The following is a 24,509-nucleotide window of genomic DNA, read 5'->3' as shown; positions in this document are numbered from 1 at the left end:
AATACCTGATTGTTATTTATCTTGACACAAATGTGGCAGATAATCTCAGTTGCTGAAATTGGGAGCCCGTGTGTGGCATTTTCTAATCATACTCTGTTTTGACTTTTCTCTCCAGCTGGACTCGGAGCAAGAAGCCCTACGGGCCCGTTTGAGAAATGTCCAGGACAAAGTCATGTACACCCTTGTGTCTGTACCTGATGGAAATGACATCTCCTCCATATTTGAGCTCGACCCTACCACATTAAGAGGGGGAGACTCACTGGTTCCCAGGTAGGAAAGTTATAATGTGTGTTTCTGACCTGCTCAGACCTGTGTTATAGACAGCTTGGTCTGTTTTCTGGTCCGGCACTCTTACCACTGAAAACCAAACAGTATACACATTACAAGTGGTGGCCAACCACTGTATATTAAGTCATCCTAATATGTTTGCAAAACAATAAAGCATGGAAAGAGTATGTGTGTTAATGCTTGTTAATGCAAGAGAGTGTGTGACTCACTGTTACTCACAATAAACAGGATCATGCGGGTTATACAGGTAGAGTTCTTCTTAATGATAAGATAAGGATGGTCACAGTGATAAATTGTTGTTTCTGCCATGACTCTTGTTAATGTGTGAGCAGATGTGTTCATGTTTGTTTGTTTAATTTCTACATCTGTATCAAATTAAAGACATCAATATGTGTGTTTGACTCACATGATATGTGTGTGTTCCTAGCTGACAGGATGGTATTGAGTGCAGACATTTGCAGACTCAGGCTGTCTAACAGGCAGGGGCAAAATAAATAATAAAAAGGTTAAGGGCATTTAATCACGTTTTCTCCACTGGAAGGGAACAGACTGCATGTGTTTCTATTTTATTCTCTAATGTCTGCAGATTTGAAAATTTCATCAAACTTAAAAATCAAAGAATACTTCTCTGTGTTTGCAGTGTTTGGCAAGGATTGGCAACATTTGATTGAAAATGCTGTCATTTCAAACATAATCTTTTCGAAGTTTCAGTGGTCCAAAAATTAAGCCCAATCCTAAATAATTCCTAAAATGTGTTTTCAGGAACTCATATGTGCGCCTCAGACATCTGTGCACAAACACATGGGTTCACAGCACCAACCAGCCGATTGACAAGGAGGAGGAAAAACCTGTCATGCTGCGTGTGAGTGACCATTCATTTGCACTGATATGTAACAGTAGATTTTGTCACGACAAGACTCTGTAACGTGATGCTGAGGTGAAATTTTGTCTGGGTTTATGAGATTTTATGAGTTACCAAAGGTCTACAGTAATGAAAATCTAAACCAATGGTTATCAGCTGAAATAGCTTCTGTGCAGCCCCCTCCTTTTGGGGATTTCAGTGCCCTGTACATGTTTTTTCACACATAAATGTACAATTGGAGTTTTCATTGTGGGTTTGGGGGAAATAATTGAAACAAGTGAGCCCAGAGACCAGTTCTAAATACTCAAGAATATCTCATATTGCCCTGATAGATGACATAGTTGTACATTTCTTTCCTGATATCAAGATTGGCACCTCGGCACTGAAAGAGGACAAAGAGGCTTTTGCCATTGTGCCCGTCTCACCGGCTGAAGTGAGAGACCTCGACTTTGCCAATGACGCCAGCAAAGTGCTGGCTTCTATTGCTGGAAAGCTGGAAAAAGGCACCATCACACAGAATGAGAGGAGGTATGAAATGCATAGTGGTGCCAGATTGTGAATACATCTTACAAGAAACAAGTTAGTAATGTGTTATTTGCTTTGTGTGTCTCTTTTTGCACATGCAATCAGAGCGGTTACCAAGCTTCTGGAGGATCTGGTGTTCTTTGTGGTGGATATTCCCAACAATGGGCAGGATGTTCTAGAGATCATGGTCAACAAACCCAACAGGGAACGACAGAAACTCATGAGAGAGCAGAATATTCTCAAACAGGTAATGCCTTCATTAATAAATGTAAAATTTTGATCAAACTCTTCAGATGTCCAGAACATGATCTTCTTTAAACCTTGTTGAACTCCCTTTAACTTCCTCCCCAATCTTTGTAAGACTCTTTATCATGACTCATAGTGTCAGGCCTGCTATCTGAATCAGCATGTTCTTTTGGGCTTTCACTTCAGTGTGGTTACAATTGTCACAACGGTATCCCTGTTTTCAGATCTTCAAGCTGCTGCAGGCTCCATTCACAGACAGTGGGGACGGGCCCATGATGCGACTCGAGGAGTTGGCTGACCAGCGTCATGCCCCCTTCAGACACATCTGCCGCCTGTGTTACCGGGTTTTGCGTCACTCTCAGCAGGACTACAGCAAAAACCAGGTACAGTTTGTCAGGCCAAAAAGTCCGCTTTTATGAGCACTGGCACTGTGTGACATGGGTGTATGTGCCACTGGAGTTCGTGTAAACGTGCATTCCAAATTTCTCTGTAGCAGCTCTGATATAATTATCAAAACAAAAAGTGCCCTGAATCTCAAATGTGTAATTGAATGTCCTGTGCATTTTGCAAGGATCCCCTGCTGAGCCCCTTTATCAAATTTTCTTCTAATACGAGTACACAGAGCCACAGAGTGATACGAGCTATTAAAAAATGCTTGTAAATGTGAAATGCAACATACCCATTTTCTAAGAACAATCGATTTCTCTTAAACACATTACAGTAATTGTTAGAAGGGTCATTTCATTAGGTTGAATTAGGAGGGAGTCTGGTTCTTGTGAACATGCTCTGTTCTTCTACACACAGATGGACTGTATCAGTCAATATAAATAATGGATACAGACATAACAAGGTTATTCCTTATATTTCCCCTTAGAGAATGTAAAGAGATAAAGAGGCTAGTTTAATAATGACATTTTTCGCAGTGAGTCTGTGCCGTCTTGTTCTGGTTTGTTTATGCTCAGGCTGTTTTTCTGTCTCTGTGCAGGAGTATATAGCCAAACAGTTTCGCTTCATGCAGAAACAGATTGGCTACGATGTCCTGGCCGAGGACACGATCACAGCTCTGCTCCATAACAACCGCAAGCTGCTGGAGAAACATATCACTGCTGCAGAGATCGACACGTTTGTTAGCCTGGTCCGCAAGAACCGTGAGCCCAGGTTTGTGTGTGTATGTGTGTCTGTATGGACACCATGAACACAGCAATCTGGGTTGAAGGCAGAATCTGGATAAAATAATTATAATAATAGGCATCTTTTTTTTGTCCTCATTACAATCTACATATATACATGTACGCACACAGTAAGTTCACGTATACCACGCCAGCAGTCACACAGAGTAATGTTATCTACCACTCCAGTACCTTACAAGTGATATTAAAATTAACATCTTATTTAAGCAGGACATTATAAGATACAAACTTGTCAGTTGACAGTGTCACTTGAGTTGTATATTGCGACAGTATAGTGTACTTAAGGTGATCAAATTAAAGTGTGTTGGAATGAATGGTACATACAATATTATTCACTTTGGAAGGATCTTATGCTTTTGCAGGCTCACATGTGTCTGGTACTTGAGTTGATCTTGAGTCTTTTTTTGTTTTGTAAAGCATTATGGGTAATTGAATCTTGCATATCTTGTGTGTGTGTGTGTGTGTGTGTGTGTGTGTGTGTGCGTCCAGGTTCCTGGACTACCTGTCAGACTTGTGTGTGTCAATGAATAAGTCCATCCCTGTGACACAGGAGCTAATCTGTAACGCAGTGTTGGATCCAGCTAATGCAGACATCCTCATAGAAACTAAGTGAGTAGCACCTGTTTCTGCCTTACTGTCCTCATAATGCCACTGTGTGTGCTGTGTGAATTAACTTGATTTCACTTACTTCCTAATCAAATTAGGTATTAATCATTGAAAAGCAATATCTGATACCAACTGCTGTAAGTCCCCGGATCTCTTTTCATGGAACTAAAAGGTTCCTTCAGCCCACTGTTGTGTGTGTTTCCACCGTGGTTTAAAGACCTGCGAAGATTAGGCAAATTAACCAGCTGACATAGGCTGTAGGCCTGGCTGTACACAGCCATGCACAGGCATCATTATTTGTAACCACGATCCATGAGCAACATTTATAAATGAACATCAGATTTGATTGGAATATAATAAAAAACTATAGGCTATGCTTGACCATTAAAGCAGCTTTTTTGTGTGGGAGTATAATGAAGAGACACAAAGTAAAGTTTGTTACAAATTTAATAACAAACTGGATAAAGCCATAAAGTTCTTAAAATAACTCCAGTACAGAAAAAGCAACACAAAAATAAAATCGCGACTGTCTGGAAGGTTATTAAAACATTTCCAGCCGACAAGAGCTGCAGATAAGCTGCAGCACTCGGGTCTGTGTTGCCTGAGCGTCGGAGGAATGGGATTTTTAACGAGCTTTATTACCTGCTGTAATCAGCTGTTCTGCTTGTTTTAGAGAAGAGGAGACCGACTTCGGCTCTGTGTAAAAACTTTCTGACCCACTATTTAGCATAGGCTACCTCCATCAGCTGTTTGCTGTAAACACACCGCTGCACGCTGGCTGCTTTTTCCGAGCAATACATTTCATGCCGACGTACGATCTCAGGCGGACATTGGTGAGACTTGTGTGGCTATTTCACTGTTGATTGTGATTTATCGGTTTGGAAACAAGGTGGAAAAGAGAGAAGCAGTAGTAGAAAAACACCCGACATTCTCCAGTTAAAGCCAGTAGCCCCTACTCACCCATTCAGAAATTCACTGCAAGGCAAGCCCCACCCCCCACCCCAAAGTACCGGTACTTTCAGAAAGTAATACCCCCGAGCAGGGACTTTTTGGGGGGTGTAAAATAAAGACCTTAAAACTAAATTTAGACCCTGGTCCCTTCGGTGGAAACGCAGTGAGTTCCTCCAAAGGTTCCTAGTTCCTTTGGTCGAAATGCAGCTAAAGTGTGAAGTCAAGTTAAGAGATGCAGAGCTGAAATGATTATATTATTAGTTGATTGACAGATCATTTATTAGTAATTGTTTTGATAAATCGATAAATTAATGTCCGACGTAGTCTTTTGTTTCATATCATTGTGAAGTTAATATTTTTGTTTGCTTTGCTCCAGTTTATCAGACAAAATAAGCAATTTGAAGACATCACTTTGAGCTCTAGAAGAAGAATCAATAGTAAAAATAATTGTTAAATGCAGCCCTAGTGGTATATGTTAAAAATGCTGATACATCTCTGTAGTACTAAAATGTGTTTAGTAGGCTTGTCCAATCCTTTTTTACAGCTTCTGAGGGTGACAGTAATAACATTAGCAGTCACTGTATCCTGATCCCAAAGCTTCTATTAAAGTTTGTCACAAATGCTTACTCATGTATTTATCAGCCTTTAACAAAAAAACACCCTCCACCCCTTGCAGACTTGTGCTGTCGAGATTTGAGATCGAGGGAGCGCCTCTTGGGGAGAACTCTGTGGAGTCAGAGGAGGATGAGGAGGAGGTGTGGTTGTTCTGGAAAGACAGCAATAAAGAGATCCGCAGTAAAAGCATCAGGGAACTGGCCCAGGATGCCAAGGAAGGCCAGAAGGAGGACCAGGAGGTGATCAGCTATTACAGGTAGTTACTGGACTTTATTTTCCATGTGGTTGTCTGGGATGAAGGAGATCATGCTAGTCCCCTATCTGACTTAAGATTGAGTCGGGCATGCGGTGCAGAGGACTAGTAGGACTAGATAGTTTTGTATATGTGGAATGGGTCACCTGTGAAGGCAAAACAACTTGGGTTTCGGGTGTTAAGGCACATTTAGCTGTTTCATATGTAAGTCTGACTTCACGTGTATGCGTTTACTGCTACAGGTACCAGCTGAACCTGTTTGCCAGGATGTGTTTGGACCGCCAGTACCTGGCAATCAACAAGATCTCCGGCCAGTTGGATGTGGACCTGATCTTGCGATGCATGTCAGATGAAGATTTGCCCTATGATTTACGAGCTTCCTTCTGCCGCATGATGCTGCACATGCATGTGGACCGTGATCCTCAGGAGCAGGTTACACCTGTCAAATACGCTCGACTCTGGTCTGAGATCCCCTCAGAGATTGCTATTGATGAGTGAGTAAATGAACAAATTCAATGGATTGTTTTTGTGGAATATTTATGTAGAGAGCAACATTTTTGTTGTAGTTAAATTTGTGCTATTTTGTTGTCTTATTGTAGTTATGACAATGATGGAACTTCTAAAGATGAAATTAAGGAGCGATTCTGTCAGACTATGGAGTTTGTTGAGAACTACCTGAGAGATGTGGTATGTCAGAGCTTCCCTTTTGCAGATAAAGAGAAGAACAAGCTCACCTTTGAGGTCAGTCTGGCACATTTTTGATAAATAATCACACTCATTAGTAGTCACATTTTGATGGTAAAATCAGCATACCTGTTTAATGAATCGTCCATGTGTAGGTGGTGAACCTGGCCAGGAACCTGATTTATTTTGGCTTCTACAACTTCAGTGACCTGCTGAGACTAACCAAGATCCTGCTGGCTATTCTAGACTGTGTCCACGTAAACACCATTTTCCCTTTCAGCAAACTGGACAAAGAAGATGAGAGTAAAGGTATGAACACCATGGTTGGTCAGTGGAGGACCAAAAATCTGACGTGAAGGTAATTGTCTGTATTTGTGCACTAATTCAACCTAATGCAGGCAGTAATGTGATGAGGTCCATTCATGGCGTAGGAGAGCTGATGTCCCAAGTGGTCTTAAGAGGAGGGGGCTTCCTTCCCACAACTTCAAACAACACCTCCAGTGGAGACACGGTCAAGAACCAGACAGAACCTGAGAAACAGGACATACTGGTCATGGACACGAAGCTCAAGATCATTGAGATCCTGCAGGTGAAGGACACACAATGGTGTACTTGCATGTAAAAGTATACAGTACAGTAGACATTGTACACATGTGCCTACACTATTTCAGACACAGTCCCTCCATCCTCCAAAATAGTCACATAAAACCCTGTTATTTTCTGCCCTGTCTTGCAGTTTATCTTGAATGTCCGCCTTGACTACAGGATCTCCTGTCTGCTGTCTATATTTAAAAGGGAGTTTGATGAGAGCAACTCCCAGACTGAATTGTCTGTAACTGGAGTAGTGGAAGGACCGAACAATATGCCAGGTCAAGTTAACATTTGGCTGCCTTTTTCACAAATGTGGGGACCTTGCAAATGGGCTTTTTTGGTTTACAAGTATCTTTTTTTTAATTCCAGGCGCTTTGGATTTTGAGCACATAGAAGAGCAGGCAGAGGGGATATTTGGTGGAAGGTAATCCCAGTTATAATGAAGACTCACAAAATACAAGAAAGAGAATGTGTTTTCATTTGAGTGTGTGTTCTGTGTGTGTGTCTAGTGAAGAGAACACCCCGCTGGATTTGGATGATCACGGTGGACGTACCTTCTTGAGAGTTCTTCTCCACTTAACGATGCATGACTATCCTCCTCTGGTGTCCAGAGCCCTCCATCTGCTCTTCAGGCACTTCAGCCAAAGGCAGGAGGTCTTGCAGGCTTTTAAGCAGGTATCCCAGCAACTCATACACATGTAAAAACTGAAGCAATGAAAATAACACCATTTATTGTCAAATTTATGAGAATTTGATTCCTTGAATAACGTCTTGCCATTCCAGTTTGTCTGCTCTGGGCTTTGTGTTGTAATGTATATGTGTTCACAGGTCCAGTTGCTGGTCACCAGCCAAGATGTTGAAAATTACAAACAAATAAAGTCAGACCTGGACCAGCTGCGTTCTATTGTAGAGAAGTCCGAGCTCTGGGTGTACAAGAGGCAGGGGCCAGACGAGGGCATGGATGCAGGAGAGGGGCTCTCCACTGAGTCACAGCATAAAAAGGTGCAGTATATTGCACCTCAAAAGAACCACACACAGAAAAGCCAGCTGGAGTACAGCCTTTTTCTCTCATACTTTGTGTTCTCTGTAGGGGGATTCAGGGGGCACAGACAAACCAAAGAAAGCAGAAAGTACCAGCAGTTACAACTACAGGGTGGTGAAGGAGGTAACTGTCTTACTTAAGTATGGTTAATGGGCTCCGTCTACCCAATAGACTTATTTCCATAAACCTCACCTCCTCACATTTCTGTTCTCTATCAGATCCTGCTGCGGCTCAGCAGGCTGTGTGTCCAAGAAGGTCTGTCAGGTAGGAAGAGCAAGAAACAGCAGCAGAGGCTGCTGAGGAACATGGGGGCTCATGCTGTCGTCCTCGAGCTCCTGCAGATCCCTTACGAGAAGGTAATAATAGCTTTCAGGGAAATGTGGTTTAGTGACATGCTTTGTATGTGGGAAAGTGGGCAAACCTTCTCACTGGCCTTTTTCCGTCTAGGGAGAAGATTTGCGTATGCAGGATATCATGAAGCTAGCCCACCAGTTTCTACAGAATTTCTGTGCGGGAAACCAGCAGAATCAAGCCCTGCTGCACAAGCACATCAATCTCTTCCTCAACCCAGGGGTGAGGAGTCCTGCCGGACAACGCACCACTCGATACTTGCACATGGCGTTACTATTGAAAATTAATTTTGACTGTCATTCTGTTCTAGTGCTCCTCTCTCTTTTTTTTTTGTTCAGATTTTAGAAGCCATCACCATGCAGCATATCTTCATGAACAACTTCCAGCTGTGCAGTGAGATCAACGAGCGTGTGGTTCAGCACTTTGTCCACTGCATCGAAACACACGGCCGCAACGTGCAATACCTCAAGTTCCTTCAGACTATTGTCAAAGCAGAGAATAAATTCATCAAAAAGTGTCAGGACATCGTCATGGCAGAGGTCATGCCTTGTTACCACCTTTCTTACATTTCAGCTATACTGCTACTGTACTACTACTGTTTCCTTATACCCTGATGTAATTGTGTATATTTATTTCTTCCTACAGCTGGTGAATGCTGGTGAAGATGTTTTGGTCTTCTATAATGACCGCGCCTCCTTCCAGACGCTGGTGCAGATGATGCGATCAGAGCGGGACCGCATGGATGAGAACAGCCCTCTGATGTACCACATACACTTGGTAGAGCTCTTGGCTGTCTGCACTGAGGGCAAGAACGTCTACACAGAGATCAAATGTAACTCCCTGTTACCACTGGATGACATAGTGCGGGTGGTGACCCATGAGGACTGCATCCCTGAGGTGAGACACGCCTCAAACAGAGGCATCTATGAGAAAACAGTAAGCCTGTAATGGAGCGGACTCGGTCGGCACAGAAGCTTACAGAACAATTCTTAATGCATCTGAATTCCATGGTTTTAATTATTATATGACCACATCAAAACACAAAAAATCTGATATATTTTATTATCATGTATTAAAGCAACAGAATTATGCCAATTGACAAGATCACATTATCCCTTATCCTAACTTTTCAGGTGAAGATCGCCTATATCAACTTCCTGAACCACTGCTATGTGGACACTGAGGTGGAAATGAAGGAGATCTACACCTCCAACCACATGTGGAAACTCTTTGAGAACTTCCTGGTTGACATTTGCAGAGTAAGGAACACCAGGCAGCTCTATGGCAATTTAGATGAGGATGAGGATTGTCAAAATACGAGCAACTTTGTTATGCTTTGGTGTTTACAGGTGTGCAACAACACAAGCGACCGCAAGCATGCAGACACCGTTCTGGAGCGCTATGTGACGGAGACAGTCATGGGCATTGTAACTACTTTCTTCAGCTCACCTTTCTCTGACCAGAGCACCAGCCTGCAGGCATGTAACCACACACTATCTTAAGAGTTATGAAACACAGCTCGAGAAAAAAGCAGTCAAATTTCCAAGCACATACGGTAGCTTTTCAAGTACTGAATGAATGTGAAAATGAATCCAACAGTAACAGGGTACAGTAACACAAGATAGATGACAGATGGTTCCTCTTAATATCTATATGTAATTAATCTCCAGCCTGTTAATGTTCAGTATGTGTTGTGCTTCAGGTGGCCATCAGTAAGAACGTAAGTACAGATAGAATGTGTATTAGCTATCTTATGTAACTCCAACCAAGTAGTGTGACTGTCTAGAGAAAACTTCCCATTTGAAAGCTGGCTTTTAGATTAGAGCCAAACCATCCACTGCTGTGTTTTTATATTAAGTGCTTCCTTAAGTGGTAAAATCTGTGAATTTCTGAGAACTTGTTCTTCTGATTAACGTAATTGGGAGCGGTTAAGGAGAATGAATGTTCCCCTTCTCGTCCCATTTGTATGTGTTAATCAGAGTTATGTTAGTCATGGCTCCTGTAGCGCTAATCAGCATCACAAAGTGAAGACCAGTTAGTCGTGATTGTTGGCATCGTGCTGATTAATCATTTCCTTGTAGATACAAAAAGTTCCCCTATTTATTATATAAGCAAATTTTCGTGTGTTTCATTTTTTATTTAACCTTTAACAGGAAAGTCCCAAACAATACAATTCAGGGTTTGCATTATAGAGCGCTTTACATATCTCCAGGAATAACAGCTGCCCCTGAAATGTGTAGTCATGTGTTTAGAAGTATGTGATGCATCTTGGTGATCTTCAGTGCATGTTTTTTTTTTTTTCTCCACTGCTTGTATCCTCTAACGCAGGCATCTCTGTTGGGGAAAATGTTTCAGGTATTTGTTGTAATTTCATTCAGCAGGGAAAACACAGAGTTTGCTCCTGCAGATTCTTGTTGGGTGTTAAATGGTGTAAAAATCTGTACCCTCTTATTTACAGTATGTATGTGTGAGTATTCTGAGATGAAAGTCCAATAGAACCGATTTTCACTGGGGCTAGGTTTGGGGAAATGTCTGCTCAGGGATTGATGGGTATCCTGAAAAAGTAACAAAACTACCACTGAGTCAGCATGCTGTTCTCACTACAGGGGCGGGAACATCACTGTGTGGAGAGGTATATGTGTGTTTGTGTGTGTGTGTGTTACTAAAAGACAAGGCCTGTGGTCCAGATTGTTGGTGCTGTAGATGACAGATGGGTATCTTTCTTTCTTTCAAGGCTAGAAAAGTTAGTCCAGTTTAATCTACAGCCTCTCTGCTTTTTTGCTTGCATCTTCTTCCCAGACAAGGCAGCCAGTCTTTGTGCAGCTGCTGCAGGCAGTGTTCAGGGTCTACCACTGTAACTGGTTGATCCCAGTCCAGAAGGGCTCTGTTGAAAACTGTATCAAGGTGCTCTCTGATGTTGGTAAGATCAAGATCCTACACTAACACTAACTTCCTCTCTCACACGCTCTTACTTTTAAGGTCTAAATCAGTCCATCATGTACACAGTTTATATTTTAAGTCATGAATCTGTATTGCATGTACTAGTAAGGAAAGAGTTTTTAAGCAGAAGTTGCTGGAGCTGATTTATTTTCACACTGTGTGTGTGTGTGTGTGTGTGTGTGTGTGTGTGTGTGTGTGTGTGTGTGTACCCACCAGCCAAAGGCAGAGCGATAGCCATACCCGTGGACCTGGACAACCAGGTGAACAACCTGTTTGTGAAGTCCAACAACATTGTCCAGAAGACAGCCATGAGCTGGAGACTCTCTGCTCGTAATGCTGCCCGCAGAGACTCCGTGGTGACCGCTTCACGGGACTACAGGAACATCATTGAGAGGCTGCAGGTACCTGCGTTTGTGCTTACTTATGTGTGCTAAATCATTCAAGCACTAAGGATGTTTCTTTGTCTGGACTATAGGACATTGTGTCAGCTCTTGAGGACCGTCTGCGCCCGTTGGTCCAGGCTGAGTTGTCAGTTCTGGTGGACGTGCTGCACCGGCCCGAGCTGCTTTTCCCTGAAAACACAGACTCGCGCAAGAAGTGTGAAAGCGGAGGTTTCATATGCAAGTAAGCACCGATAATATTTTCTCCAGCTAAATTTATCTGGTATTGACATTTACTGATTATAAGTGAGACTTGGGAACTAATGTGCTTGTGCAGGCTCATCAAACACACCAAGCAGCTGCTGGAGGAAAATGAAGAGAGACTGTGCATCAAAGTTCTGCAAACGCTGCGTGAGATGATGACAAAAGACCGTGGTTATGGAGAGAAGGTAGGAGAAGCTACCAAGCACAGAAATGGTGGGATTCTATACTTCATGAACGCGGTATGACACATAAAACACATGAGAACAGCTATAGAAAATACATTAAATGTTTGTTTACCCAAAAGTATTTTGGGGCTGGCACATACGTATGTTGGTTAAAACAGTCTATTGTGGAGGGATTACTTGCTCAAGATTTCAGAGATTCTTAACACTTTAAAGACCAATACTAATCCTAATATTTAAACTGAATGGAAGCACGTCTCCCTTACACTTCTTACAAAAACAGCAATATGAGATATATATACAACATGTTTTCATATATGACAATACTTCTGATGTAGATGTGTGTGATTTTTGATCAGGCAGACTGCATCATACACACAGTCTTGCCACACTAATTGCTGAGAGTAACCTTATTTTGAAGGGAGTTGGCTTGTTCCTTCTGTCACATTCACCTCTGCAGTCAATAAGGCAGGACTGATCTCTTCTCAGAGCAAAAATGCTTTCAGCCACACTCACCACTGTATGAGAATGCACTAATTCTGCACTGTGGGTAGTATCCATTCTTAAATACTATTTCTTCTGTGCGGCTGAAGTTTGATAAGTATCTCCAGTCTTAACTCACTTAACTAACATGTCATGCTGTAACATTGACCTCAGCTTTAGCTTCCTCCGTCCTGTGTTGTTATCTGACTCCTTAAACCCTCTGTTCTCTTTCAGCTCAGGGCCTTTGATGATGAGATGGATATGCCTAAGGTTGTTTCTCTTTTTCTTCTATTCATCCCTGGCCCGCTACATCTGTCTGTCTGTTATGTCTGCGTATCACTAGTAGTTGTTCTGTAACTGTACTGTGGCAGCTGCTGTGGCCGTGTGCTGTAGTTAGCGGAGGCTCTAGGCACAGCTGGTAACAAATAGTGGTAGGCTGATTTTGTCTTACACACCTGCTTACACAACCAGTCTGTAGATCAACTGAAAATGGTGAGAAAGAGATAGATAGAGAGAGAGATCTGTAGGGAGATGAGTGCTGCGGATGACTGCGTGTTGCTCAACAGAGATGTGTTATTCCAAGTTCCAAGGTAAGTCACTTGCTGGCTGGGCAAACTGCCAGTGCTGCATTACACTGGACATTTACATGCCCTACTTTCTCCCAATGTAAGCACCAAAGTCATTTTGGGACACATTTACTGTACATCTGAACATTAACTCCACTTTAATACTGACGTAACATTTCATATTATGAAATTGTACACTCATACAAACAGCATGGAGACAGATTATATTAATAAAGAAAGATGTGAATAAAGGAAAATAAGAAACACAAAATGAATAAAGCAACTCAGCATTGATCAGCTGACAATGATCATATAGATTTAAAAAATTAAAGACTTGGATACAGGAGGATAAAAGAATGCACAATGTTAAAATGCCAAAATTAAATGTACATGCCCGTGCCTGCTTTTAAAAAAAGATGAAGGTGAAGATGGTAAAGCCATGAAAGCCATATCATTTCCCTCTCTTTTTTACGTAAAGGTGTTGTATTGTCTCAGTCCATGTTCAGCTTGTTCTAGGGTGTTTCCCCTGTATCTGCTTTGGGGGCCAATAGGGGGCGCTGTGGCTGTGCTGTATGTGTGAGGGGCTGTGAGGGGCTGTGGCAGTCATTGAGGCTGTGTCCTAGTTTTCCTTGCCTGAGAGCTGCACGATTCCTGGGCCCCTGCCAACTCTGGGCTGAAGTTACATAAGAACCAGGCTTCTTTTTTTTCCTGGAACTCAGCCCCACCGCTGATGTGTGACCTTCAGCAGTAATTGCCAATAAAAGTGTGGAGGAGCTGTTTTGTGTGTGTGTGTGTGTGTGGGGGGGGGGGCTGTCTGCGTGTGTGAGAGAGAAATGAACCCTGCACACCTGTTAAATGTTGTATCGCTGTCTGTCTACACATGAAAAGTAGCTAGGAGTGCACCTACACCCCATGTGCCAGTCTTCATATTTCTTTTCTCTTTTTTTCCCCCCCTTGTTTTGGCTCCATTAAATCATTGTGACACAATTCCCTAACTACTCCAAATACTCCCCACTTCCACTCACACCCTTTCTCACATGGTTGCAAACACACACCCACTCTGTGTAAACTTAATGGCTTGTTGGCCGTGAGTGTTTGCGTAGGTGTGATATGAAAGTGCATTGTTGGCTCTTGTCTCCTCTGTTGCCCTTTGAGCAAAGCAGAATAGCATAGTATATAATTAAAGAGGAACTGTGAGCTTGTTAAACAGGAAACATGGCTTGTGTCACATGATGTTAGTATATACAGTAGTATTCTGCAAGTTACAATCACTGCATATTTTTAAAATGTCGAAAGCAAGAGATGAATTTTTGACCTCCCCAGGGGTATGCATACCACACCGATAAATGTCAGGGAGGTGATTATCAGCTAAATCCATTGCTCTTTGGCTGTCAGACTTATGTAAGAGCCAGAGGAGTTTAGGACACTTAGTGTCAGGCTTTTACTCTCAGGCTCCCCTCGTCACCTGGCCGTGTGTGTGTGTGTGTGTGTGTGTGTGTGTGTGGTCTAGTCAAAGCAGTTATGCAAGCCCTCCATGTTGGAAGTAAGTCATGTTTCATCTTTTTCACCTCCCTGTTTCTTCCCTTGGCAAGCTCATCGGTGCAGGGATTTAGAAGGAAAAAATCTTCCTTTTCGCCTTTTTGAGATGGTACCTGGCTCGCATTTTGATCTACTCAACACATTTTCTGGTGCTGGTATAGAAGTAGGTTAGTTACAATGAAAATGACAGAGGCACAGTCTTTCCATCTAGTCTCCATTCCTGTCTGCACATAACGAGCAGCCGAGTGGTAAACCCCAGTGCTCGTGGCATTCACCACTGGTTTAAACATGACTCAGTCTCAGCCTGCAGAGACACAGAGACTTGTTTATTTACGCATGTCACGAAAAAAAACACCTATACATAAAGTAGAATGCACTCTATGTGCGTGTGTGTGTGTGTGTGTGTGTGTGTGTGTGTGTGTGTGCGCATATTTATTTTCTTTATTGTTGAACTGAGAGGTGTGAGACTGATCAGGGGTTTGCCCCGGGGAATTTCCAGTTTGGTGGAATGCACTGTAGTCAGGACGGATGTGGCAGCTGTGAGGGGTTACTCTGTGGTGTCTATGGTCAGACTGGGGCTGATTAGCTGCACATATCCGCCCTGATCAGCATATTGCTTTGTGGTTTGATGTGGTGACAGTGAGGCACTGTCCTCAGACTTGTGGAAGATGTTGAGTACTGAGTGCGCAGCCCCCTGACCTGCTGCTGAACTCTGCCCCACTAAGTTGTCTCCACGTGGGATCAAGTCAGTTGCTGCGCATGCCAAAAGTGACTTTGAAGTCGTGACACTAAAAATCCAAATCATTTTCTCAAGACAAGACAGCAGTAAAGCCATATGCTTTGAGTTTTGCTCGTCAACAAAAGTTCTGGAAGTATTAGAAATTATAGTAGTAGTGGAAGAACTAATACATGAATCATAATAAATACAAAGTAATGCAAAGCTTATAGCACAAGATCCTTGTTCAACTTAATGGAGTAGCTTTTAAGTAATACGTGTTGTAATGTGAATGAGTATATTCTGTGTTTTCCCTTTCTTCTTTCACACTTTGTCTATGTCTGGCACTTTCACTTTCTCGATCTGTCTCGCTATGCTTTTGTTTCATTATGCCCCTCACCACCACCACCCACACACACACCGAGAGCAAAAATAAAATCCACCCCCCCTTCTCTCGCACCTGTTAACTTTCTAAAACACTATTCATCACTGGCCATGTATCTCTAAGATTGGTCATTTTAATTTTAAATAAACTGATGTAGGCTGTTATGTTCTTTTATGGGCTGAGATAATTCTCATACTTAATAAGGAAAAACACATTTTAAAAAAGCCCACAAACTTGAAAGCGGCCCTGTTTTTATTAGATCGTGAAAAGTTTTTGTTTTAGGAATACATTGTTCTTAGGACATCGAGCTTTTGAGTTTGGGGAGCATTTAATTCACAGGGTGAAGCTGTTCTGTGTCGGCGGTAGGGGCTGTGTAGACCGTTGTTTGTGAGCAGGGGACTTTGCACAGATGTGGTTTGACAGGGCAGCTATATAGTATAATTTAGTTAAGTAGTAATAATTTAGTTAATAAATTTTGCTATTCTTTCACATTTCTCCCAATCCACTGCACTTTTTTGAAAACTCATGGATTCTTGTGACAAACAGATCAGTAACCAATTGAAGGAAAAACCTGAAGAAAAGACTGGAGAAACATACCCAGTGCCACACAGGGCACGAGAAATGAATGATGAATAAATGGTTTTATGAGTATGAAAAGGATGTGAATCATATACGGCCTTAACAGTCATGAGATCTCAACCCAGTTGAACACCTGCATGGTGGTCGTGTGGCTTCCAACTCTCCTAACAGTTAGTTGTATTTCACTGGCACCATGTTCTTCGTTTTTTAGAGGCCCCCACCTCATGTTGCCCAGCTATATATTCGGATCCTCGGATTCAGTTGATCGAGTAAGGCGTATTTTTAGACACCTACTGAAGTGGAGCTTATAACGATGCTTACTTTCTGTGAAACTGCCTCACCAAATGTCCAGTAGCATTTTTTCGTTGTCTGGTAAAGCAAAATGGCTATATTCCAAGTGAAGTCAAACTTATTGTTGTTAAAGTAAAGTGGTAGCCTTTTTTGTATTTTTGTCAGTTTATCGAAGTTTATCAAAAGACAGATAATACCATATGTGACTTTAGTCTGGCTGATGCAGCTCAAGTTTGCACCTCTTGAAAAGTACATACCAGAGTCATTACATTATATAGATGAACCCTGGTAACATTCCATATTTGGTGCATACAAACATAGGAAAAGTAAACATGGCCTGAATAGGGATACACACTGCACATCATGTCCTTGACCTTAACTGACAGAGAGGGACAAGTTCAACTGTCAAATATATTTATAAATACAAGTGTGTCTGTTATTCTCACTCTCTCACCCTCTCTGTCTGACACTTGGTCTGTTTCTTGCCCTTTGTGTTTTTGGTGACAGATGGCCACTGTAAGCAGCTCTGTGTCACTGGTTTAGTGACCTGGTTTCTTTTGGAGCGATTATGTAACTCTAACCCTATCGCCCCTGGCCTCTCTTCTCCCCTCTGCCCCTCCTAATGTGTCATTGTACATAACAATTTAAGTGGAGCATTACCATTTACCGTTTCCTTTCCCTCCGTAAACATAGAGGTACTGGATTTTCATACCGCTAAATGGTCTCTAACCTGAATCCCTTTTGTCTATGTGAACTATTAAGGTAATGAGAAAATAACCCAGAACAACTTCAGATCTCAGTGCACTTCATTTGCTTATTGTGTTTCATCTTGCTCAGAACATGGCCCACATTGTGAGAACATCTCACCTTGTGTTTACTCATCCCTGGCGACTGTGATTTCAGTTTTTGCCCAGTTTTTTGCATTTTCTCTAAGTATTAAAATAATAGCCTTTTTGGGAAATAGGCTTATTGTTTTTCTGATTTCCTGGAGTCTTGCTATCACTGTGATCAGCACAGTTTTTGTAAGGATTAAACAAACATTTATAATTGTTCTTTAGAGGTGCTGGTAGGTGATTTTTCTTTAGACAGAGCAAAGCTAGTTGTTTCCTCCTGTTTCCAGTCTTTATGTCTTTATATACGTTATATTGATCTATTCATGAAAATTGAAAATCTTCTAAAATGTAGGAAAAAAGCAAATAGTTTATAGGGTGATAAAACCCTGAGAAAAATAATTTAAAGTGATGATAAGAGAACTTAGCAAATGAATAAAAGATCAAACCACACTGGGCATGTTTTAGCATTTTATTAATAGTCAACACTACACATCTCCTATCTCAGCTCTCTAAACCCTCTACAACCATAATGCTTCCCTGGTTTCTGAAACAGCAGTAAATGCATGGCATTTCATACAGCAGACCTTTGCATGGCCATTTAAAACTGTTGAATAGGCACATGATGTAACCCAACAATTGCCTTTTCCTTGCGCTGCATGAGTACTAACCCTGGATTTGTATCACTGTGCTCACACTCCTCACTGCACCCAGCCACTGGATCAGAACCAGCCTGAGAAGCTGTTGGAGGACCAGAAGAGGGTAGGTACTCACAACAGCATGGCAGCTTAACTCAAAACTCTAATACTTCAGAGATTCATAGTGAGACATTGAGTTTCAGACATACAGCATTAATGCATATTTAATGAAAAATTACCTTTTCTCCATGCTTTTTGTGGTTTTTGATCACTCCCCTTCACTGCTTACGGTAACACCCAACCACTCTGTCACAGCTAGCTAATGTTTAAATCAAAGAAAAAAATAACTTACACTCTATGTTACCCTCTGTCTCCTTTCTCTAATTGAGTTCACAGCAATGCAGTGACTTTACAGAGCCTTGGGTGATTCCATTAAAGAGGCAAACACTAACATTGATATTCCAGAGTTACAATATCAATTGGAGTTAATAAATAATTATCATCTACAAGAGAAGACCATTATTTTTGCAAGGAGGTGCATTCAGCGGCTGTTTAGCTATTGATTAAATGTCCCTAACAAGCAGTCTTCATCATGTCATTCACAGCATTACATCTGTTTCAGGAGGGTGGTAATTTCACCATATCTAAAAAGAAAATTTTTTATTAATTAGGTCTGCAAATTCAAGCAAGTTATTACTAGCATTGTTAAAATTCTGTTTGGATTGAAGTGCCAACATGGTGATTTGATAGTTTCAGGAAGTTGCTAATCCTTGATAGAGGCCAGGTTCGTGCCAACAAGATGGCATTCAGACAGGAAACCGAAAGGATTTTGGCTCATGACTCAAGACGTCAGAAAAAAGGGCAGTGTTCCCCAATAAGACTAGGGAATCATCTTCTGACTACGACTGATCTTACGATCTTACAGTACTGTAACACACAATACATACAGTTGATTAACCTCCTGCCAATAAAATTAGTCACACCTCCTATAGGAACTAATCTTGACCTCCATGGCATAAGTGGCAGCGGAGCTTACATAATGCTTCTGTCGTCTATCAAAGACCACCCACAGTTGGCAATGATTTGCACATAATCACGCACAAACACAAAAAACTCCTCTCTTCCATTTCCTACTCTTCATCCCATGGGAGGTCTGTCAGGTAGCTATGGGTTGCGGTTGCCATAACAACAACAAAGTCGTGCTGCTGACTGCTCAACATCGGATGAGTCACAGTGTGGGAGGGCTGGCCCCCGGGTCTGTGTGAGTGAAAACCAGGACCTCACATTGTCACTACACAGGGTCACTGCTGCTGCTGATAACCATAACAATGTTGGTTCTGTGGGTGGTAAATTACGTAAACGTTTGGTTATGCCTGCAAGTTGTCCTTGCATAGTTTGCAAGTTCAGGAAGTCAATATTTAAAATTTAAAGTTGATATATAGTTGCTCCATAAAAATGGATTACAGAGCGTGGTTGTAATAGCAGGCGGGCTGTTGTTTTCTGAGGTCAGCGGGTGTGTTTTGGTATGTAAAATGCACACTATGTCTCTGCTGATGCATTTCATCCCTGTTATACAACATCTCCTCTCCCTGTTGCTGACATCACGTCATTACATCCTTCCTTTTCTTTTCCTCTCGTAGGGCGAGGTGCTGAGACAGATTCTGGTGAACCGTTACTATGGCAACTTTCATCGAAGCGGTGGGCGGAGGGACAGCCTGACGTCATTTAGCAATGGCCCCCTCAGTCCAGTAGGACCTGGCAAAAACCAATCAGGTGGGACACTGTGGCAGTTGTTGCTCTGAGACACTGACCACATACGTTTGTTACCAATTCTTTACAGCATGAAGAGATGAGTGTTGTTTGTTTAGCACACAAAGCTGTGAAAACACTGATTTCAACATCTCTAAGTGAGCTGATGATTCTGTGAGGCATTAACCAAAGGCCTCTGCCAAAGAGAAGCATGACAACTACTATCAGGTTGGGGGGGGGGTCAAAGTCTAGATAAACCTTTTCCTTTTGGTTAGCCAAAATGTTTTCTGCCCCTGAAGTCGTGCTGAAGCACGGACTCTATCTGTCTGGCCCTGAGCTGGTTATCAGCTCTAGAGTTGTGCTGTGAGCTGCCCTTTGAGCACGCAGAGCACAACACTCTTATCACTGCTGGATAACATGGTTTTTGTGTTACTATCTGCAGTCAAAATACTGAAGCAATGCAGCTCTGTGCAGTGTTTCTACTTTGAGTTCTCGGTTCTGATATGTAACATTTTATCTGCATATTGATTTTGGAGAACATTTTGGTGCCAATGGTATCATAAACCTTAACGGTGCCATAATGACCTAGTAACCAGAATGACTTGCTATCTGCTGTGACATGAATGGCAGTATTTTAACATTCAGTGTAACACAGTTGTGAGACCAAAACATGCATATTATGTGTATTATACAGTTGTGATGAATGGCCCAGATGTTGGCTGTTGTAATTTTAACCGAACTTAAAGACACACTCAAAGTGAGGGTGAACAGTTCCTGGTTCACCGTCTCTCCCATGTGCACCAAGATGTTGGCAAACTTCCAGACTACAGGAAGTATAACCCTCCCCAGTGTGATCCACTTTTTCGCTGTTGCTAGGTGACATGCTGCTACTTCCTGCAAAAAAAAAGCCTTTGCACCTGTTGCAGAAACAAGAGCCAGACGGAGAATTCCATATGTACCCTGAAGCTGAGGCCTCAAGGGGGATGTGCAGGCCTGTTTAAGGAAATCATTTTGGATTTTGGACAAACTAAGCTGGATCAATAAATGTCTTTCTCTGTATGATTAAAGGTATCCTATCTTAAAAGATATGTGTTTCCTTGTTTGATTTTAGGTTTCTGTGTGCAATGTTGTGTCAAATCTCAGTATCAAGTTTTGATGTTTGGTGTGTCAAATGTGAAACACAGATTTGACCAAAAAGCATTAAGTGGCAGGCTAAAATAAGAAAACCATTTTAGGACATGTAGATTTACAAAATTGATAAGGCTTCTGCATTTGCAGAAGTTGTAAAATAAGCAAGCAAGCACTGTAAGACCAAAATGATGTTTTTCTTCATTGTGCCGTTGTGTTGTTAACTCATTAAACATCCTGTAACTCACTCAGGATTATCATGTAGAAATAGTTTTTTAGCTATTTTCTTTGTTAAATAGCTGCAAGTCACTTGATTTGCAGCCAAATGGTTCACTTTTTTTAACTCCTCTTTAAATGCAGGGAAATTTGCTGCTGAAACTATATCTGATTAGATTTTATATATAATTGGAATTGACATTGGAGTAGTATTAATATAATAGGCCCCATACCTAATACATGTGACTCTGATCTGACCAATCACACTGTCTCTGTCTTGCAGCATTAGGGGGTCCTGGGGGCCTGAGTCGTGGGGAAATGAGCCTGGCAGAAGTGCAGTGTCACCTGGACAAAGAGGGAGCCTCTGACCTGGTCATTGACCTCATCATGAACACCACTAGTGACAGAGTCTTCCAAGAAAGCATCCTCCTGGCTATTGCATTGCTGGAAGGTGGAAACACCACCATCCAGGTCAGTTAACTGCAAATCTATATCGTACAACTGTGGAAACTAGAAACTGAAAGATATCCTTGTGTCAGCCGTCTGTTGTTGAACAACTCAACTGCTACAACATCTGAATCTTTTAGCGTAATAATCTCATGGCAGAAATGATACCATCACCTATTACACTTAGTGTAACAGATCTGCAGTTTTTTAATTTCATGGGCTGTTATCTATGTAAAGGCTCAGCTTATCCCACAGTGCATCTGTAAATGATCTGCTACAATATGATCAGTGAAAAGAACACACTGTCATGGATGGAAGTTTTCATTACTGGAGGATTTACAGTATGTGGGTCAGTGTGCCACTATAGCTAAACATGTATACAGTTTGCTCTCCTTCCTGTCATATCTAGCAGGAGATCATTTGGGTCAAAGACCCGGCCAGCTGCTAATGATGTCAGTAGTAGATTAGAGGAAAGTAGATTAGTTTATTATAAAGCATTTTTAATTGCTTCACTTTGGACTGTCTTATGTGTGCATTAGGTATTGTAAATAAATGTGTCTTTCCCTATTTGCATTAACCTGAGCCACTCTTTTCCCACTATCTCAATCCGTCTCTCTCTGTTCGTCTTTTTCACGTCTCTTTGTCTGTTGCTCTGTCCGTCGATTTCTCCGTCTGTCTGCATGTTGTTGTGTAAGCACGAGGCTTGCATAATCAGGTTAGAGCTAGGAAGCCACTGTGGTGGAGATAATGCTTTGGCTTCCCACGGCTGCTGCAGAGCCACGTCACGTGATCCGTCTGCCTTACATAAGGCCCGTGTGAATGAACAATGAGGAATGTCTCAGCCTTCAAAACATTCCAGCCTCTCTCCCGCTCCCTCTAGCTCTCTTGCCGGCCCAAACTGGGTCATGCTGGGCCTCCGGAACTGGGGCAGTGGGGAGAGAGGGCGGAGGGATGGGGGAACACAGAGGGGATTGAAGAGAAACCGGAGCTCCTCTCACCCAAGTTTGTTCTGAAAGGGGAGGTTTCTTTGGTGGGGAAAACTCCTCTGTATGCAGTGCTAGAAATGTACCACATAGTATTTGTACAGATATTTGTGTTGTTTGAGTTACTGGACAATATCCTAATTATTGTCAGCAGTTTCAGTGTAAGTTAATCCGGCTTTTATCACCACTGTATTTTTTGACATCAAGTGTCACTATGAGAGAAAACTGATTACTTTTGCTCTCTGCTTTCTTCAAGAAAGCACCTCAGAATCTTCATATGCCGAGCTTAGCACCTGTAGGGTCTTGAGTACTGTATCTTGTTCTCGCGTAACACAGTTAACTATTTACTCATGACCTACATAGCTCAAGATTGCATGCACAGTCACGCACACTCTCTTTCTGCTGTCACGTAAAAGCTAATGCATAGATGTCCTATGATCTCTCTGAGGAGATTTTCCAGCCAGTGCATTTCAGTGCTTACTGGACTTGTTGGATCCTCACCACTCACATTCCAGTATTTCTGTTGCAGCTATGAGTGTGCTCTGACAGATGTAAATTGTTTTGTGACATGGCGACTTGTGACTTTTCACTCGTCAGCCATCTGGTGTGTTACCGCATGGCATGCTGTTCAGTTTCCCTCCAAAATTCTTGCATTGCAGGTGCGTTTAACTGGCGCTGCAAAAAAAAAAACAACCAGTGGAGTAGGCAAAATCCCCTTTCGGGTGGTAAAATAAAGAGAGAGGAGGCTGATTTGAGCTGCAGTTCCATTTGGTTTGCATGTGGTGCTGCCTGACATGAGAGGGAGTGCGAGAGGGAAAGGGAGCGTGAGTATAAATAGCTGTTGCATAACTTCCCTTTGTTGATGCCAAGTGGCGGAACGGAAGGAGAGAAGGGAAAGCGCTATGACCTTGTTTTTCAGTGTTATCCGCCCCCACCTCGACCCACTCTTCTCCTCCTCATTCCACTCAAGGTTTGTCTCCATGGATACAGACAGGCTCTGTGTTTACCCAACACTGCAGGAGGGCCCCTGAGATGCTCGTCCATTCTCTCCTTGACCACCATGTGTTACTTCATCCGTAACGTCATCCCTTCATCATGTCATTCTTGTCCTTGGTTTTCAGGTGCTATCCAAACACAGATGGTGTCTTGATACGGCAGCACAGATTTTGTTCATGTGTGTATAAGGACTGGCATCGAAACACTACAGATACAGCAATGTGGTTAGACATGAAAGTTTAGGTTTTCGTTTTCAGATTCATTGTCAGTAAGACACAAGCTCACATACATTTCTAAAGAAACCATAAAAAGAAAGTTTGCTGTGGTGTTTGTCTTTACTGTGGTGTTCCATAAATGTACAGGCTTTGTCTTTGTTTCAGTGACTCACTCGATCCAAGGAACTCAGCTCGGTTCTTAGAAACAGACTGAAAAGAAAATGACTCTTTCAGTCTGCTGCTGTAGGTGAAAACTTTCACTGCTGGACAAAATAATGATTAACTTTTACACGACCAATAAATTTACCTCCAAGACCCCATCAATCAGACAAACTTACCTCTACCACAGTGAAATATAATGGCTCAGCTAACTCTGATCCATAAGATGAAATACCCCCGCCATTGTGGTGCTAGTCCTACCCTGCACTGTGAGCCCGGCTGCACACTGAGACTGAATGCAGTGACTCTAACCTGAGATATCCTAGAGATGAGCACTACAACATGAATTAAATGATAGGCAATGGAAAATAAATGTCATTGCATAAGAATAAAGTTGGCCGTGGCGGACTTTGAGTGAGAATACTGTATCATGGAGCATGTGTGATATGTGGGTGTGTCCTCTCAAAATTGGCATGTGCCCGTGCCGGAGACAGCTGACCCAGTTTTGTGAGTGTAAAAGTCAGTGGGCGTATTAGCGTATGCGCTCTCCAGCTTGTGTCTGCTTGTACTGTACTGTGTGTGTGTGTGTGTGTGTGTGTGTGTGTGTGTGTGTGTGTGTG

The 24,509-nt window shown here is 42.2% G+C and overlaps 1 protein-coding gene across 5 annotated transcripts in view; it reads left to right on the top strand.

Moving 5' to 3' along the window:
* Window positions 1–24,509, top strand: part of LOC123956815 (inositol 1,4,5-trisphosphate receptor type 1) — a 68,839-nt gene that overhangs the window by 20,865 nt on the left and 23,465 nt on the right. The window contains exons 13-44 of one of the 5 annotated variants that reach the window (XM_046029260.1): window positions 116–270; window positions 1,051–1,150; window positions 1,518–1,678; window positions 1,781–1,922; window positions 2,146–2,304; window positions 2,907–3,079; window positions 3,601–3,720; window positions 5,345–5,539; window positions 5,779–6,030; window positions 6,136–6,277; window positions 6,376–6,529; window positions 6,619–6,809; window positions 6,957–7,089; window positions 7,181–7,235; window positions 7,321–7,486; window positions 7,640–7,813; window positions 7,902–7,976; window positions 8,072–8,209; window positions 8,301–8,426; window positions 8,543–8,743; window positions 8,850–9,101; window positions 9,338–9,463; window positions 9,554–9,682; window positions 10,533–10,559; window positions 11,004–11,124; window positions 11,361–11,545; window positions 11,620–11,768; window positions 11,862–11,973; window positions 12,688–12,723; window positions 18,073–18,120; window positions 19,637–19,769; window positions 21,373–21,560. In XM_046029260.1, the coding sequence (XP_045885216.1) occupies window positions 116–270; window positions 1,051–1,150; window positions 1,518–1,678; window positions 1,781–1,922; window positions 2,146–2,304; window positions 2,907–3,079; window positions 3,601–3,720; window positions 5,345–5,539; window positions 5,779–6,030; window positions 6,136–6,277; window positions 6,376–6,529; window positions 6,619–6,809; window positions 6,957–7,089; window positions 7,181–7,235; window positions 7,321–7,486; window positions 7,640–7,813; window positions 7,902–7,976; window positions 8,072–8,209; window positions 8,301–8,426; window positions 8,543–8,743; window positions 8,850–9,101; window positions 9,338–9,463; window positions 9,554–9,682; window positions 10,533–10,559; window positions 11,004–11,124; window positions 11,361–11,545; window positions 11,620–11,768; window positions 11,862–11,973; window positions 12,688–12,723; window positions 18,073–18,120; window positions 19,637–19,769; window positions 21,373–21,560 (4,518 nt within the window). The remainder of the gene's footprint in view (window positions 1–115; window positions 271–1,050; window positions 1,151–1,517; window positions 1,679–1,780; window positions 1,923–2,145; window positions 2,305–2,906; window positions 3,080–3,600; window positions 3,721–5,344; window positions 5,540–5,778; window positions 6,031–6,135; window positions 6,278–6,375; window positions 6,530–6,618; window positions 6,810–6,956; window positions 7,090–7,180; window positions 7,236–7,320; window positions 7,487–7,639; window positions 7,814–7,901; window positions 7,977–8,071; window positions 8,210–8,300; window positions 8,427–8,542; window positions 8,744–8,849; window positions 9,102–9,337; window positions 9,464–9,553; window positions 9,683–10,532; window positions 10,560–11,003; window positions 11,125–11,360; window positions 11,546–11,619; window positions 11,769–11,861; window positions 11,974–12,687; window positions 12,724–18,072; window positions 18,121–19,636; window positions 19,770–21,372; window positions 21,561–24,509) is intronic. The other 4 variants (XM_046029262.1, XM_046029261.1, XM_046029263.1 and 1 more) reach the window with 4 other exon arrangements.

The sequence above is a fragment of the Micropterus dolomieu genome, linkage group LG18 (assembly GCF_021292245.1).
Source record: "Micropterus dolomieu isolate WLL.071019.BEF.003 ecotype Adirondacks linkage group LG18, ASM2129224v1, whole genome shotgun sequence".
NCBI classification, from domain to species: Eukaryota; Metazoa; Chordata; class Actinopteri; order Centrarchiformes; family Centrarchidae; genus Micropterus; species Micropterus dolomieu.
This window is presented reverse-complemented; position numbering and strand designations above follow the sequence as displayed.